General features: G+C 24.4%; 1 protein-coding gene across 1 annotated transcript; it reads left to right on the top strand.

The window, feature by feature from the left end:
- The first annotated feature begins 606 nt into the window (after positions 1-606).
- Positions 607-15,503, top strand: LOC145841950 (transducin-like enhancer protein 3). Its single transcript, XM_082949262.1, has 18 exons — positions 607-665; positions 982-1,085; positions 1,267-1,330; positions 1,439-1,483; positions 1,594-1,656; positions 2,402-2,467; positions 2,665-3,013; positions 3,214-3,275; positions 6,997-7,131; positions 8,682-8,773; positions 8,847-8,950; positions 9,193-9,442; positions 9,692-9,899; positions 11,582-11,773; positions 11,881-12,008; positions 12,218-12,406; positions 14,841-15,021; positions 15,369-15,503. The coding sequence occupies exons 1-18, from the start codon at positions 639-641 to the stop codon at positions 15,477-15,479; spliced, it is 2,370 nt and encodes a 789-aa protein (XP_082805388.1). The 5' UTR covers positions 607-638; the 3' UTR covers positions 15,480-15,503.
- Positions 15,504-16,198: the final 695 nt, after the last annotated feature.

Raw genomic sequence — 16,198 nt, 5'->3', positions numbered from 1 at the left:
ATTGTGTTTTACAAACAATTCTGTATTTTAAAAACCATTTGTTTTTAAACTCTTTGATTTTCATAGTTATTAGTACTAAAATAAAACATTTTAGGTAGTTATTAGAAAAAAAATTGTTACAAAAATAAATTAATTTTTTATAGCAATAATTCTTTTAGTTAAGGCCTCTAAAAAATATCATAGTTAAAATAAAATTGCAAAAAACCAATAATTTATCACAAAGCAAAACTTCTAAGCACATGTATAAGTATGTACAAAGCTATTTAAGTTTTCAGTGAAATACCGGACAAAACTTGTTGAGTACACCATTAAGTGTGCACACATGTTTATTCAGTATTATGTTGAGTGTGCACACAAGTATACTTCAAATCTTCCTGGCTATTGAACAAATATCGTTAGCTATGTTTAATTAAAAGAAATATATTTTGAAGTCAGCATCTAGCTGTTGGCTCTTTGAAGCATTAAAAAAAATAAAAAATGAAATTATTTATTGATATTTTCACCTATTCTGGTTAAGATATGCTTACTTTGGTGGAAATCACACAACTAATTGAAAATAGTTGTTTTTAATTTAGTTATGTTATATATTAAATCGATTTATTTTTTAGATATAGTTTACATTATAAAACAGTTACAGAATGTTTCCACCAACAAACAGGTCTAATGTGAGTTTATATTTGTGATATTTTATTATCAAAGTATTTCTAGTTCTAAAAAGAATACTTTCGTTTTAGATATTTGTTATATTTTAATTTGTTACAAATATATCTCTACTATTTAATCAAGTACTAAAAACATTAAAATGTATCACTTAAACTTTGTAATTATAAAATTTAGTTTATACAATAAAATATTTTAAACAAATATTACTTTGTTATACATAATTAACTGTTTCAAAACTGAAAAAGTAACTGTTTGAAAAAATTTTTGAATACAGTACCCACTTTTAGAACTATATTTAAAATAAGAAATTTCAAACAGAGTTCCATCCCTCCTAGTAAACCGATTATAAATGAAAATAATGTTTCTGAATACTGTGATAAAATAAAATTAGAAATTACAAATCTTCATAACCAATCACATTCGTTAGTAAAACTCTAAAACAATTGTTTTTTATTACTCTATTAAGTACAATATTGTTAAGTACATTATACTAAGACTGATAAAAAATTAAAAATTTATAAAGACATTCTAAAATGAAATTTACCTTATAAACATAAAAAATAAGTTTTTATGATTTTTTATGATATGAATTGTTTTTGTTAGATTGAAAAATGAATATGAAAAACTTGTAGCAGATAAAACTGAAGTTCAAAAGCAATATGTCATGGTGCGAAAATTAGAGTTTCCAGTGTTTTTTGTTTTTATATAAAATAGCTATAGTAAATTTTAAGTAACATTGAATAATTAAACTAATTTTATAAACTATATTTTGCAGTTTTACGAAATGTCATATGGTCTGAACCTTGAAGTCCATAAAAATGTAAGTTATTAAAATAATTGTTATAGCAATGATGGAAAAAACTTGAAGTTATAATCGTAAAATAATAAAACTGTGTACAATCTAATCACAATCATTTTTTTATCTAACAGAGTGAAATGATAAAAAGAATGATTGAAATAATTTATAGATTTCTACCTTTTCTACCCCCTGAGGTAAGTACTTTAATTTCATCGTTTTGCTTTAGAAAAATATTTTACTTAACTGACAAGTTTGACTGTTTTAGATATACTTTTTGATAAAATGTTCATATGGTAATTTAATGATTCAGTATTAAATTAAAAACAACAAACTGTGTCTAGTGCGAAGCCCTAAAAATCAATTTATCGAAAAACTTGTTGGTGTGAAATTTATATCTAATTTAAATTAATAATTTAAAGCTTGTTTGTGGTCAATTTAGAAATAATGTTTTTAAACACCAACTCGTAGTTTATTTTTTATATCAACATTTCTTTTAACAACATTAATAGTTGATTTGAGTTGGATGAATACAAGTTTTTATAACTTTTTTTTGTTTATTACTTGTTTGAAGTTGAAAGTTTTTAGTATAAAACGCAATAACTGGTTATAAGATTAAAAGTAAATTATTTTATACTGCTCCAACTTTCAAAATTTAATTTTTACTCACTATTATTTATTATTTTTATAGTATTATTTGACATTCTTTTTATTTGTTTTTAATTCAATAAATATAACAGTAACTTGATCAGTTTGAAATTTTAAAAAGTTCCGTTTATTACAAATATTGTCTGAAACTATTTTTAAAACATTTTTTTTGTCAACATAAATTGAAAAACAAATGTATATAATACTATCTTAAACTAATATATAACTAAATTACCAAAAAAAAAATAAAATGTGTATAGTATTCATTATACTTTGTAAAAAATAATTTAACAGCAACAACATCATGCTACTATTGCTCTGGAACAAGCTAAAAACTTTGATGTTACTCAGCTATTAGCTGTAAGTTAACTTTGGTTAATCCATTTTTAAACCATTAATGTTTAAGTAATTCTTATTTCTAGTTAATGTTGAAAATAATTTAGGTTTATAAAGAATACGGTTAAAGTTTTATAAATCAAATCATTCAGTAACTTGCCTGATTATTTATCTATTTTACATTAATAAACATACTAAGTTAAAAGTATAATAAACTTTAGGGCCAACAAGCAAGTTTACAACATCAACTACAAGGAGTTCCCCGAATTCCAAATCTTCAACAAAATTTAGCTGGACTTCCTCAGAGTTTAGGAATTCCAAACTTAGCTTCAGCACAACAATCTCTCCAACTTGCTTTGTCACAACATCAGCAGTTACTTCGTAATCCACAACATTTGATAAATAGTTCTCAAATGCTAGGTAATCCTCAGTTGCTAGGTAACCCTAATCAACTACCAAGTAGTCATGTTCGTTCACAGATACAAGCTTTACCTCAACCCAAAATTCCTCAATTACAAACTAATGGTTATCAACCAATAAAGAAAGAATTAGCATCAAATAATCAACAAGGTAAGTTTTTTAAGTTAATTAGTCAAAATAGTAAGTTTGTTTTAAAATTGATGTTTATTTTATTTGCAAAATATACAATGAACACTGTGTGACAATTAGAATTATTTATTTTTTAAACAAACTAAATTAAACTAGATATTTCTACTTTACTTGTAATGTAACGTTAAAATACTACATACAAGACTTTAATTATTTCTTAGGTCAAAATGGTTCATTTCAGCCAGTACACAAAAAACTTGAAAATCACCAAAATCAAACACAAGTTCGTTATTTCTTTTCAATTCTAGAGCTTTTAATTTAAAGTCGGTGAATGTTGTATATATCATTTTGTATTTTTTTTACGTTTGAAGCAAATTGAACGTGTATTTTCAAAGTAATTTGTTAAATGTAAAAACCTATATTTTGGTTTGCTAGGATGTTATTTTGAAGTTTTTACTACTAATATAGTTTATTTTAATACCTATCAAATTAAAGTTGAAGCTGAAATAAAATAAACATTGTATATAAAAGTTTGCTACCAAGTAGAAAAATGTAAAAATAATTATGTTATAAAAACTGTTTTCGTGTTCTTATAAAATTAGGGTTTAAAAATGTGTTGCCAATTTTCCCTGGAATTTTGTGGTTTAACATTCACATACCGAAATTTGTTATTTACAATTTGGAAAGTACATGCTAAATTTGGCATGGTAAAATGTAAACAAACTCCTGTGAACTACTTAAGTGTATTTGAACTTGATTTCTTTTTACTAAATCTACTGCATTGCTTAAATGAATTGCGTTTTTGCAAATGAAAAATTTAATAGTTATTCAAAAAATAATTAATTCTTAGTCCAGTCCACGCAAAACTTAGTTTAATGAAATATTCAAGTATATATCAATAAACTATTTATTTTGTTGCTTCTAATTATGAATTCAAAAACTTTTCCGTAACATTTATATACAACGGATAAGACAAAAATTTATATTTCTAACTATTTAATTTGCAATTTTGTGCGTTAAATACTACACTTTTATATAGATGTATACAACAGTATTAGTCTGTTTATGTGATAGTATTTTTTAAAGTTATACTTTATCAAAATAAACTACCGTAATTTTTAGAATTAAGTTTTTATAATGTATAAATTAAAAATCATAAATACAACTTAGCTGTTGTCAAAAAAAAAGTTAAATATTTTTTTCTGTTGATAATATATTTACTTTATTTTTAAGAAAAATGATAGTTATTACAGAAATGTAAAACAAATTTATCAAACGTTTTTAGAACGAACAAAATGCGCAAAACTTTTATTAAAAAAGATGAAAAACAAACTGTCTTTTATTATAAAAGTTTAAAATATCAAAGTAAAACAGTAATAATTAAATGATTATAAATTGAAGTACAATACTGTAGAATGATACTAAAGATTTTAAAAATAAAATTTAACTCTAGATGTAATCATACAGGCGTTTTTAAAATTTGTTTAACAGGTCTAAAATATATAATTGAGATCAGTCTAAAATCGTTCTGAATAAGATAAAACATATTTATTAAAAGTGATTTTATTTTACAGTAGAATTCAATAGTTGACCTCATCCTTAGCACAATATCAATTCTTATTAAAAAAAGGTGCTGATAATTGGTTTGTAACAAAAATAAAGCACGTATAAAAAATTAATGAGATAGTTCACAGTAATTTTACTCAAGAATGTTTTACTGTGATCTTTCTCTAAAATACATATTAGACTTCCATGATGTCGAATTTTTTTGAGCTTTTGCATAAGACGATTTGATGTCACTCTTTTTTTGTGGTTTTTACCGATAACATGTTATTTCTTGAACAATCGTTTTTAAATAGTTGCTTCTTGAAACTTTTTCAAGTTTTAGCGACGTTGCTGTTAAAATTTTCAAATGTATTTTTAATTCTTTTTAGTTGTTTTAAGTTTTCTTTTAGCTTTTTTTTACACATGAATTTAATAAAAAAAATTTCTGATGCTTTTTATACAAAATTAATAAAATAGGCCAACAGAAATAATTTTTGTTTTAATTTCACTAAGTAATATAGCTTTGAAATTGAAATATACTTTTGGTTTACAAATTCGTAAAGACATAAATCATTAGAAAATATATGCACAATAGTTCAAAGTTTGCTTTCAAAAAAAAAAAAACGTCAAGTATTTGACACTTTCTTAGAAATAGCAACAATTTTGTTCTTGTGGTTTTGCGTAAAACGGTTTAATGTCTGCTGTCATTTTGCAGTTTTTCTGATAACATCTAGTTTCATCAACCAACTTTTTTCAATTGCTGTTACTTGAAACTCTTTCAAGTTTTTCAAATAACACTATAAGAAGTTTTTATACAATAACTGATATTATTTTTAATTTTTGATATATTTTTTAAAGCTTTTTTTTTGTTGTTTTAGATTTCTAGAAAGTTATATGGTTGTTAGTACTAAACTTTTTTTTATTTTAATTAAAAGTTTAGAACAGGCAACAGTTATTTTACTGCTTCTATTTTTTAACATCACTTACTATGGTACTTTTAAGTTTTGAAACCAACCAATATCTGTTTATCAAAGTTGCATGTGCAAACTACATTTATTAATCATTTGATATCTCTTATCGTACTATTATATTGTTCATTGTGCAATGTTGGATTCAGGCATCGAAACCTGAGCCACTTAAACAGGACGCACAAGAAAGAAAAATATTCAGTCTAATATAAAAAGAGTGAAAAAAAAATTGAATGTAATTTTTTAAAGGAAATAAACCTAGATACTGTACTGAAGCTTAGGACAAACTTATATTTTAATTCATTATGTCAGAATACTAGCTAAATTAGTTTTAAAAATTTGTGATATGTGCAAAAAAACTTTATGTACTCACTCAATTTTAAAATTTTAGAAATATATAATCCTTTTTGTATATTTTTTAATGCTAATAAAGCTTGCTTAGCTTATCTTATTGAGTTTTCACCCATGTAAGAAAGGCGGAGTGAAAACTCAATAAGACTGGCTAAGCAGGCTTCATTAGCTATAAAATCCATCTTTTACAGCGTTTCGCTACGTGTTGTGTACAACAACAACCGCCCACATAAAGGATTGTGAAAGATGTCACACCTACCCATGTCCCGAGTTATGTAGTACACATATTTAAATTTTTTTGCGGAAATGACTACGTAGGTCGAACATCACAACGTTTCCACGTCAAGCGAGAGCAGCATGTCACGAAAAAGCTAAAAAGGTTTATTTTTAACGACGACGTGAAGCCTAAAGGTGAACAGTCCTCTATTCATCAGCACCTCCTCAACAACCCTGTTTGTGTCAAGAACTATTGCGATAGGAGGTTTTAAATTCTGTCCCGAGCTAGAAACATCTACCATCTCTCAGTTCTAAAATTGTTGTTTATTAGAACTCGCGAGCCGAAAAGTTGCAAACAAAAAGATTTTAACAACTAAATAATTTATAAGTAGCGTGATTTTGGTACTGTTACTGTTGTCGTTTTTGTCGTATTTTGTAATGTGCTTTTTATTTAATTTCGTTTCAGGTAAAAAGCTTCTACTATTTTAAAGGTTTGTGTTTTAGCAAATTTGACTTATAAATTACGTTGAATTAGCTTAGTACAACTCAGTTCTAATTTAAACTTTTTAAATAGACTTTTACAATTTATGACGTAACTATTTTTAGCTAGATTTTTTAAATTCATTGTATATAACTAAAATTACACTATAATATTAATAATTTTAGCAATATTATTCTGAAGATGCGCTAAACGAAATTAATTAACAAACTTTTGTTTTGAAAATGAGTTACTTATGTTTAAATTTTTTAGTCAAACAAATGTATATTTGACACTTTTTTAAAAGTTAGATGCATATTATTAGAAGTTTTTCTTACTAAAATTAAATTTTTAGTCTGAATTCAACTATAATGTTTGCATTTTAAGGTAGATTTTAAGTTCTTTTTTTTTAGTATAAAACAATACAAATCTTTTTTTTTCTATAGAATGGAACACTAAAAAATGGGAGCAGAAATCAAGAATTACTTACAAATGCTATAAAACAATTAAATGGAAATCACAGTAGTCATCATCATAATCAAATATTAAATGGCAGAAAAAGGAAACTAAATTCTAATGAAGTATGTTATGTATAGTATTATAAATAATTAAACCAATGTTATGTACATTTATGTACTTTAATTATTTATTATATTAAAGGTTGAAAGAATTTCTTAAAATTTCTTTTTACATTTTTTACAAATGTTTTTGTACTAAAATATTATTTATGTTTTATTATATCATATTTAAAGTAAACATGTACTAATTTACTAGTTTTCACAGCCCAATTTTTAAAATTTTAGATATATTTTAAACTAAGTTGGTACAAATGCTACAGAACTTTTATTTCAACTAAAGCAAAAAGTATAAAAACAAAAGTTTAACACTTATGATAATGAGCTTTAAGTTAATGCTTCAAAAAATTTATGTTAAAAAATAAGATTACTAATTTATACTGTGTTTTATAAAATGATTTAACATTGTTTATAATTTAACACAGTAGAAAACTTTTTAGTAAAACAATCAAGATTTTAATTTTTTTTAAGTATTTTTTGATCAGAGTTTGAAAAAAAAAAAAAAACAAATAGTAAGTGTGAAAAGATTACTCACAAGCTTTACAATAACAATTTTCTCCGTGTAATTTTTCTTTCATCATCCCGCTTTCAGTAATTATGACGTCACAACCATATGTTGACATAAAAGAACCGCATAAAATCGATCACGAACAGTTAAACAACTTTTTTTGTGTTTACGTTTAAAAAATTGTCATGTAGACAAGTTGAGATAGAAAAGTAAAAAATATTATATGAAGTTTATAAGTTATTATTTTTTACTTTAAAAACCATTAAAATGACATTTCAAATAAAGATATACGAGTTTAAAAGATGTTTTAAAGTTTAAAATTACTTAAAATACATTGTAGTTTTGGTTAGAAAGCCATAAGAATAGTAAAATAGACTTGCTACAATGTATAATGTTTTTTAGCCTTTGATTCAAGAATGAAATAAATTTTGAATTGTTAGCTTCTTTAATGGCTTCTTCTATTGTACTGGTTTATGTATAAAGAGTAAATTAATGATAGTTTTTTATAGTTTCACGGCAAATGCATTACGAATTGAAAACATATTATTTATTAGAAAGTACATCTTGTTTACTAGGTTTTATAAAGGTTTCAATAAATTTTATACTTTTTTAATATTTTTCTTTTTGGTTTACTTTATTGTTTTGTTTATACATTTTTAAACTAAAATGTTTAATATACATTGAGTTATTCAATATATTGAAAACATAATGAAAGTTCTTTTAGCTCTTAAAGTACTTGTGCTTTTAAAGCTTTTACTTAATCTGTGCATAACAACATTTTTTTCTGTCAATTATTAATTCTACAAACATTGTGTCTTTATATTAGCTTTTTATAATAATAAAATAATTTTAATCTAAGTAAAAACAATCGGTTTTGGAAACTTTAAAAACTAATGTACAAGTTAGATAGAACAGTATTATCTTACTATTTATAATAAAACTAAAAACATTAGATTTAAAGAGATTTTACATTCAAGAAAAACTAATAAGAAGTAGTCTAAACAATGTTTCATATGTCTTTTTGTTTTACGAACAATTATTTAAACAGTACCAACATGCAAACGGTCATCATGTAAACAATGGAATTGTGACAACAAGTTCTAATCTGAATAATTCTGTTAATGTTGTCAGCACACTTAGGTTAGTTGTAAAAATTGTCAATTTTATTCAAATGAGTACAAATTGATTAGTCATATCAATATGTTTTCAACAGGGTAAAAACAGAACCTAGTAATGGAGGTATCAATAATAACGGTTACTTACAAGATAACAAAAAGTTTGCGGAATCTCCAATTAATAAATTAGAAAAAACTGCAGGTTTATATAAAAAAGCTTAACATATAAATCTTAATATGAAAATATTGAGTAGAAAATGTGCTTATCCCGATTAAGGAAACAAATTTAATTAATTACTCACAAAATACTGCTGCTACTACTGCTAAATATCTAAGTAGTTTTACTTTTTTATTATTTGGTAAGACTTAATATTTAAGTGACTCGGTTAGTACCTAGAAATTCAAAGTATTTAAATTGAAAGTCTATCAATTAGTTTTTTTTAGAAACAGCTAGTACTAGACCAGTTGTTCAAAGACCACAACCAATTCAAATTTGTAAAGGAGAATATTCTCCTAAAACTAAAATAATGTCACAATCTGCTATTACGTCACAATTACCTACTTCTACTGTAATGATGTCACAAGTTGATCATAGTATGACGTCACAATTACGTAACCCTTACGATTATTCGTCTCCACCTTCGAATAAAAATCAGTCAGCAACTGTACATCATGATTTAATGCCTAATATGAGGTATATAATTAAATAACCTTTTTGACTTTTTATTTTTTATCTAATTGATGTTTTGTTTTAACTGTTATCTTATACTTTAAACCTGAAAAATTGACCAGCTGTTTCTTATAACAAATAAACATTATTTACTTTACTGACTTAAATCATGGAATTGCTAAGCTAATAAATCCTTTATTGTATTTTAAAATACTTATAAAAATTATCATTACTTTTTTAAGAAATATTAAGAGTATTTAAGTGTTTTCTCAGATCACAACCTTCTAGTTACCATTATTCATCATTAAACTCTATAACGCCTCAACGAGTGAGAATTCCATCGAATTATATGAATGAAATGCCTGAAAGAGTAAACGAGTTGTGTTCACTCAAGCATGACCAAGTTGTTTGCGCTGTTGCTATTGGTTCAAATGAACAACAGAGACATCTAGTGTACACTGGTGGTAAAGGTTGCGTTAAAGTAAGTTGAAAAAACTGTTCTACTTTTTACTGTTGGGTCCCAACTACCTACTGTTGAGACAATTTAATATTGTTTTGTTTTCGTCGATAAAACGTAATTACATAAGTTATCTGTAATAATTAGAATCAACAGAGTGTTTATAAACAAATAAATTCACTTGTTTTCACCGTAGTTAGGTTTTAATCGATCAAATGTATAGTTATAAGCAACCTAAGTATTTTAATAAGCTAACTACTTGTTAAGTAAGTAATTAGCTTCACACGATGTGAAAATTTGTAACTCTTATATCTTGTAAAACTTGTAATCTTATAATTTACAATTTCTTAATGAATTACATAAGTATTTGGTATTTGTTATGAGCCTAGACCTTAATCTTTTAACTAATGTTTAACTAAAATTCACGGTTTTCTTATATTTGTTTGCTTCAAGTGTAGCCGTAGAATTTTATATTTTTAGCTAAATAAATTAAAATAATATGTCTTAATATTAAAAAAAAATTATCAACCACTTTATGTATGATTAATGAACTACAATAAATAAAATAAATAAACATTAAATGTTATGGTTAACCCTAAACACTATATAATAAAATGTTAGCTAATTGTAGCAGTTAGTTGTTATAAGATTTAGTGCTTGTAATAACAAAACTTTATTTAATCTTAATTAATAATTAATCAATTATATTACTGGCATGCCTTTCTACTAAAATTAGATTTAGTAGTATATACATTACTACGGCCAGATGTTTCTTTGTATGCTGACTTGCCTTTTTAAATTATTTATTTGACAGCAGCTCAAACACATTAAACTACTGTGCTTAATTATCAATACCAAATTATGCTGAAATGATTCAACCAAAACAATACTTTCAACTTATCTGGAACCTGTTAAAACTATATTTTGTTTGAAATTTCTTATTGAGATCTTTTTTCAAAATCTTAATCACTACAACTAAATTTATCTAATGGTGATAGTATCTAAATAATATAGTACATTTTGATTTTTTATGTTTTTTTATTTTATTTCAAAATGTTTTTTTATTCTTTTTAGTTGTTTTAGTTATCTATAGCTTAAATATTGACATTAAACTATCATGTAACTTTAATAGTGACCTAAGTAAGCAAAAGAATCATTTAATACTAGTTTAAACAAAACCTTGTATTAACTTAATTTAAACTACACAATAAAAAAATAAAAAACAAGCAATTTATGTTTTCGGTTATCAATTAAAATTATTTAACAGCCATATAATTCGCCTGTCATATTAACTAACCTTGCCTATACATTATTAATCAATTATAATGCTTGTCTCGGTAATTACTGATTATCTACAGTAATTACTATTTTCTGCGGTTAATGTACCACAAACATATGTTTTTACCCGGAAAAAAAGTAAGTTATGTTCAAACTGAAATGTTTTAACTGTACATTTTTGATAAAAGAATGATATTGTTTGCAATTACAATATTTTTTTTTGATTTTGTTATTTGGATGAGTTATGTTTATAAAAAAATTTTCACATAAATAAAAGTGAACTTAGAAACAATAATTTTGCTCTTCATTTAATTGAACGCTAATTTTTATAAAGAACTTTGTTATTTGCTATTTTCGTTTAAGTTCTAGCAATGCAATATCAAAACATTAATTATTTAGATTTATACTTAAGGTTTTTTTCTACACAGATATGGGATATTTCACTACAAGAATCTATCAATGAAATATCAAAACCAGTGACGCATATTAATTGTCTTGATGACGAAAGTTATATAAGAAGCTGCAAAGTTATAAATGAGGGAAAATCCCTTTTAATTGGCGGTGAATCGTCTTTGATATCTGTGTGGGATCTCAACTGTGGGGGATCACCTAAACTAAAAGTATGATAGTATTTTTTGAACATTATATATTATGTAGTGAGGAAATAAAAGATAAATGTTAAAAAGTAAAATTTAATAAGTTTACGAAGCATATTCTAAAACTTCAGGCAAATTTGGAATCACCTTCAGCGGCTTGTTACGCTCTGGCAGTTTCTCAGGATTCCAAAATATGTTTCAGTTGTTGTTCAGATGGTAACATTAATATGTGGGACATTCATAATCACAAATTAATAAAGTTAGTTTTTTTTTAATGTGCTGTAAAGCAGATATGTAGTTTCTATTTAGTACCCAACGGATATTTTATGTGTTATAAAACTTATTTAAACCAACAATTTTTTTTGTTAAGTAATACTTTTAAACATTAAATTTTTATTGTTATTAGCCCAACAGTTTCAAAAAAACAAAAACTGATTAAACTTATCTAATTAAAAGTATTCCAAACAGGCAATTCATAGGACATACAGACGGAGCATCTTGTATTGACATTTGTGAAATGAAATTATTCACTGGTGGATTGGACAACACTGTCAGATGTTGGGATATTCGTCAAAACAAACAAACTTCCATCATCAATTTAAATAGTCAGGTTTTCTCATTGGGGTATTCACCTAAAAATAACTGGGTTGCTGTTGGGTAAGTTTGTTCGTTTTAGTTGGTTAAATTGTTTTGATTGTTTAATTTCGATAGTTATTATGTGTTAAATAAAATAAAACAAGTTTTGTTGCTTTTAAAAATTACTTGTGTACTTTTATTATTTGCAAAACTACTTGATGTAATATAAAGTTAGGTATTTTATGGTTTGATTTCATATGTTTTAATTGAGTAGGTAACAGAAAAGCACAGCGTCACTTTAGCACGGGGTGACACTTTAGCACGGCATTTTTTTAGCACAAAGTGACACTTTAGCACAAAGTGTTACTTTAGCACGGCGTCACTTTAGAAAGGAGTGACACGTTTTTACGGCTTGACTTTAGCACGGTGTGACATTTTTGCACATAATTATTACAAATATTTTAAAAAGTTGTTTTTAAATAATGTTTTATTATCTAGAATTATTAACTTAACAAACAAATAATTGTGAAAATTAGTTCTAACACTTCTAAAAATACTGTCTTAAAAAAATTATAAATACAGTTTTTACTATGGGGTTAAAATGAAATAAGAAAGTTTTTAATAATTGTATATCTCAAATTTTTTTAAACTTTACGCTTAGAGTTTAGCCTAATTAAAACAATTTAAAGCATTTAAAAAACTTTTAACAGTCCTAGAGCTTGTATTTATTGCTAGCTTTATTAAAATACTTTTTTGTCGAAAAATTTTAAGTAAAAGTATGAAAATATTTTCCTCTTAAACTAATTATTTATTTTGGCCAACTTAAACAAAGTTGAGATGTTTTATGCCATCAATAATAAACAATGAACTTCACCGCAAGATCAACAACAACAGCATCCGAGATAATCCTACGACTAGATCACAACAGCGGTTTCTCGCGACTATTCCTGCCTGATGAGTCCTAACTAGGACGAAACCGGTCGTAGGATTGTCTCAGATGCCGTCGTTGTTGTTGATCTTGCGATGAAGTTTATTTTTTATTATATATCTAAAACTAAATAACAAAACAAGTTAATAAAGTTTTTAAATTTACTTTTGTTTTAGTTTTAACTCTGTGCTAAAGTTTCAATCTGTGCTAAAGTGTCACCCGTGCTTTTCTGACCCGTTCCCGTTTTAATTACGTTTTCAAGAATTTAGTATGTTAGTACATTATTAAAAACTCAATTTTTTTTCAAAAAGTTTGAATTTTTTCAAATAAAAACGTTTTTTTTTTTTTTTAAATCTTTACAAACTTTTAAGTAATTTGATTTTATGCAATTTTTTACTTTTATTAATAACTCTTAAATTACGAACTAGTAACAATACACTATTGACTTTTTTATAATAAGTATAATTATAATCTATCATTACTGTTTAACTACCTTGTTATTTATGTTTTACAGCATTGATAAATAGCATTTTTAAACATTTGTAACTCGTTTAATGCAAATTGAAACTTTACTTCAAGTTCTTTTTGAAGATTTATGTTTTACAGCTAACTTGTAACAAAAAACTCAATATTTTTTGATTTAAAACATACTTTCTTTATTATATTAAAATACATAAACTATTTTTTTCTTAAGTTTTACATTATTCACAATAGGAAAAATGATGTTATATATTTAAATTTAACTATGAAAAAAACAAATATTTCCATAACAAAAGCTTTCAATACTGTTTAATTTAAGTTCAAAAAAATAGTTTATAGCTGTTTGAAAAAAAAAAGATTTTGTTTACTTGAAAAGAATCTTAATTAGACTAAAGAAACTAGTAATAATTTTAAATATATTTTATATTTGTTTCTACACTGCATTGTGACTAAAAACTTGCATGTAGATTTTTCGCGCGTGACTTCTATCTATAAACTTTAAAGCTATTTAAAAGTCACATATGTTTTTATTCTTCTCATCTCTTTTTTTAAAGGTTTTCGAAAAAACCTAGTTTGATTTTGTTTATTACCGAGTAAAGTGTTAGGATGCATTTTAACAAAAATTTTTCAATAACAGTTTTTAGTCACTTTTGCAATTTTTGTTTCAAACTTTTATTAGTAACTGGAACCATTTAAGTAGAATAATACAACTTTTATACTTTAACTTTTTAAAAAGTTAAATTAAAACTAATGTAGATAGAGAATTATGGTTCTGTGCTAAAACGAACTTTTTTTAATTATTAAATCAATTTAGTTTTAATTACAGTTGGGTACTAAATTTTTACAAACAAAATACTTTACAACAAAGTTTTACTAGACTTTTGTTTAAATATAGTTTTGAAAGTTGTAATGTTGTCTTTATTTTCTAAATAGCCTTCAACTGACATATTTCATGGTCTTTTATTTGTTACATATTTTTCATACATAATGTAAAACTTCATATAAACTACTTTGAACTAATATTTTATAATTTTTTCATTATTTCTAAACTTGAATTACTTTAAATTTAAAAAAAAAAAACATATACATATTAATTATCATTTATAGTATGGAAAACAGCAGTATAGAGGTGTACAATGAAGATAATAATGAAAAGTATCAAATAAAATATCATGAAAATTGCGTACTTTCACTTAAATATTCACATTTTAATGATTGGTTTATATCAACTGGAAAAGATAATACGATTAATGGTTGGAAAAGTCCTTATGGTGCAAATATTTTCAATGTACGTTTATTTGTATTTATTATTTAATTTTATTAATAAACAAATGTTTTTTTTAAAACTACTTCATGAACTTTGTCAGTAAATAAATGAAAAGTTACATTAAATGTGTCGCAAAAAAATTAAAGCTCATTTTAATTATTTTCATTGTTTTGTATGGTTATAATAAATTGCAAATTAGTTTGTTTTATTTATTTTCTCTTAAAGAACCTTAATCACAAGTATGTTTTTTAATTTATTTTGTAATTAATTTAGAAACTATTAAAATTATTCTTTTATATTTCACTGTAATAAAAAAAAATTGATTAATTATATCACTTTAAGTAGTTATTTATTCTATTTTGTACCAGTTAAAAGAAAGCTCATCAGTGTTGTGTTGTGATATTTCAAAAGATGATAAATACATAGCAACTGGTTCAGGAGATAAAAAAGCAACTGTTTATAAATGTACTTACAAATGAAAACAATAACATAAAATTCGAGACCTATTAATTTTATATTGAAGATGAGTTGCTTGAAGTTAGATAATATCTATAAGATTTTTTTTCGGAATCATGTTTGGAAGAAAACTGTTGATTATCAAATTACTTGATTTATACGATTTATTATATTTCTTAAGAAAAAGGACATTTCAGTTAGGCTATCGACACTTTGAATTTTGACTTGAATTTTATTTTTTGTTATGAAACCTTTTAATACCAACATCCACTTAAATGATTTTTAAGTTTTTTTTTGATGTTTTACATTACATTAACTACATTCTATAATTAATTACTTACTTAAGTTTTTTTAAGTAGGAGTTTAAAAATAAAAATTATTTAACTCTAGTTAATTTTCTGTTTTTTTTCTAGTTTTCTTTTTTAATCATTTAAATATAAATGAATTGAGATTTTTTATTTAGTGTTTTAATAATATGATCAACAACATTTTGATTATTTTTTTAGTAGCAAATCTTATTGAAATTAGTATTAAGTTTAGTCGTTTATTTTTTTTTTGTATTTTACTACACTTACTTGATTTATATATTATATAAGCTGTTACAATAATAAATCATATGTTTATTTAAAATAAAACTTTATATCGTAAAACTGGCTAATTGTTTTTATGAAAAATAAAGTTACAAAGTTGTTAAACTAAATTAAAGTTTATAATTTTATATTTACAACTCTGTTAGTTTTAA

This window comes from Thalia democratica, chromosome 8 (assembly GCF_965202585.1).
Source record: "Thalia democratica chromosome 8, ktThaDemo2.hap1.1, whole genome shotgun sequence".
NCBI lineage: Eukaryota > Metazoa > Chordata > Thaliacea > Salpida > Salpidae > Thalia > Thalia democratica.
This window is presented reverse-complemented; position numbering and strand designations above follow the sequence as displayed.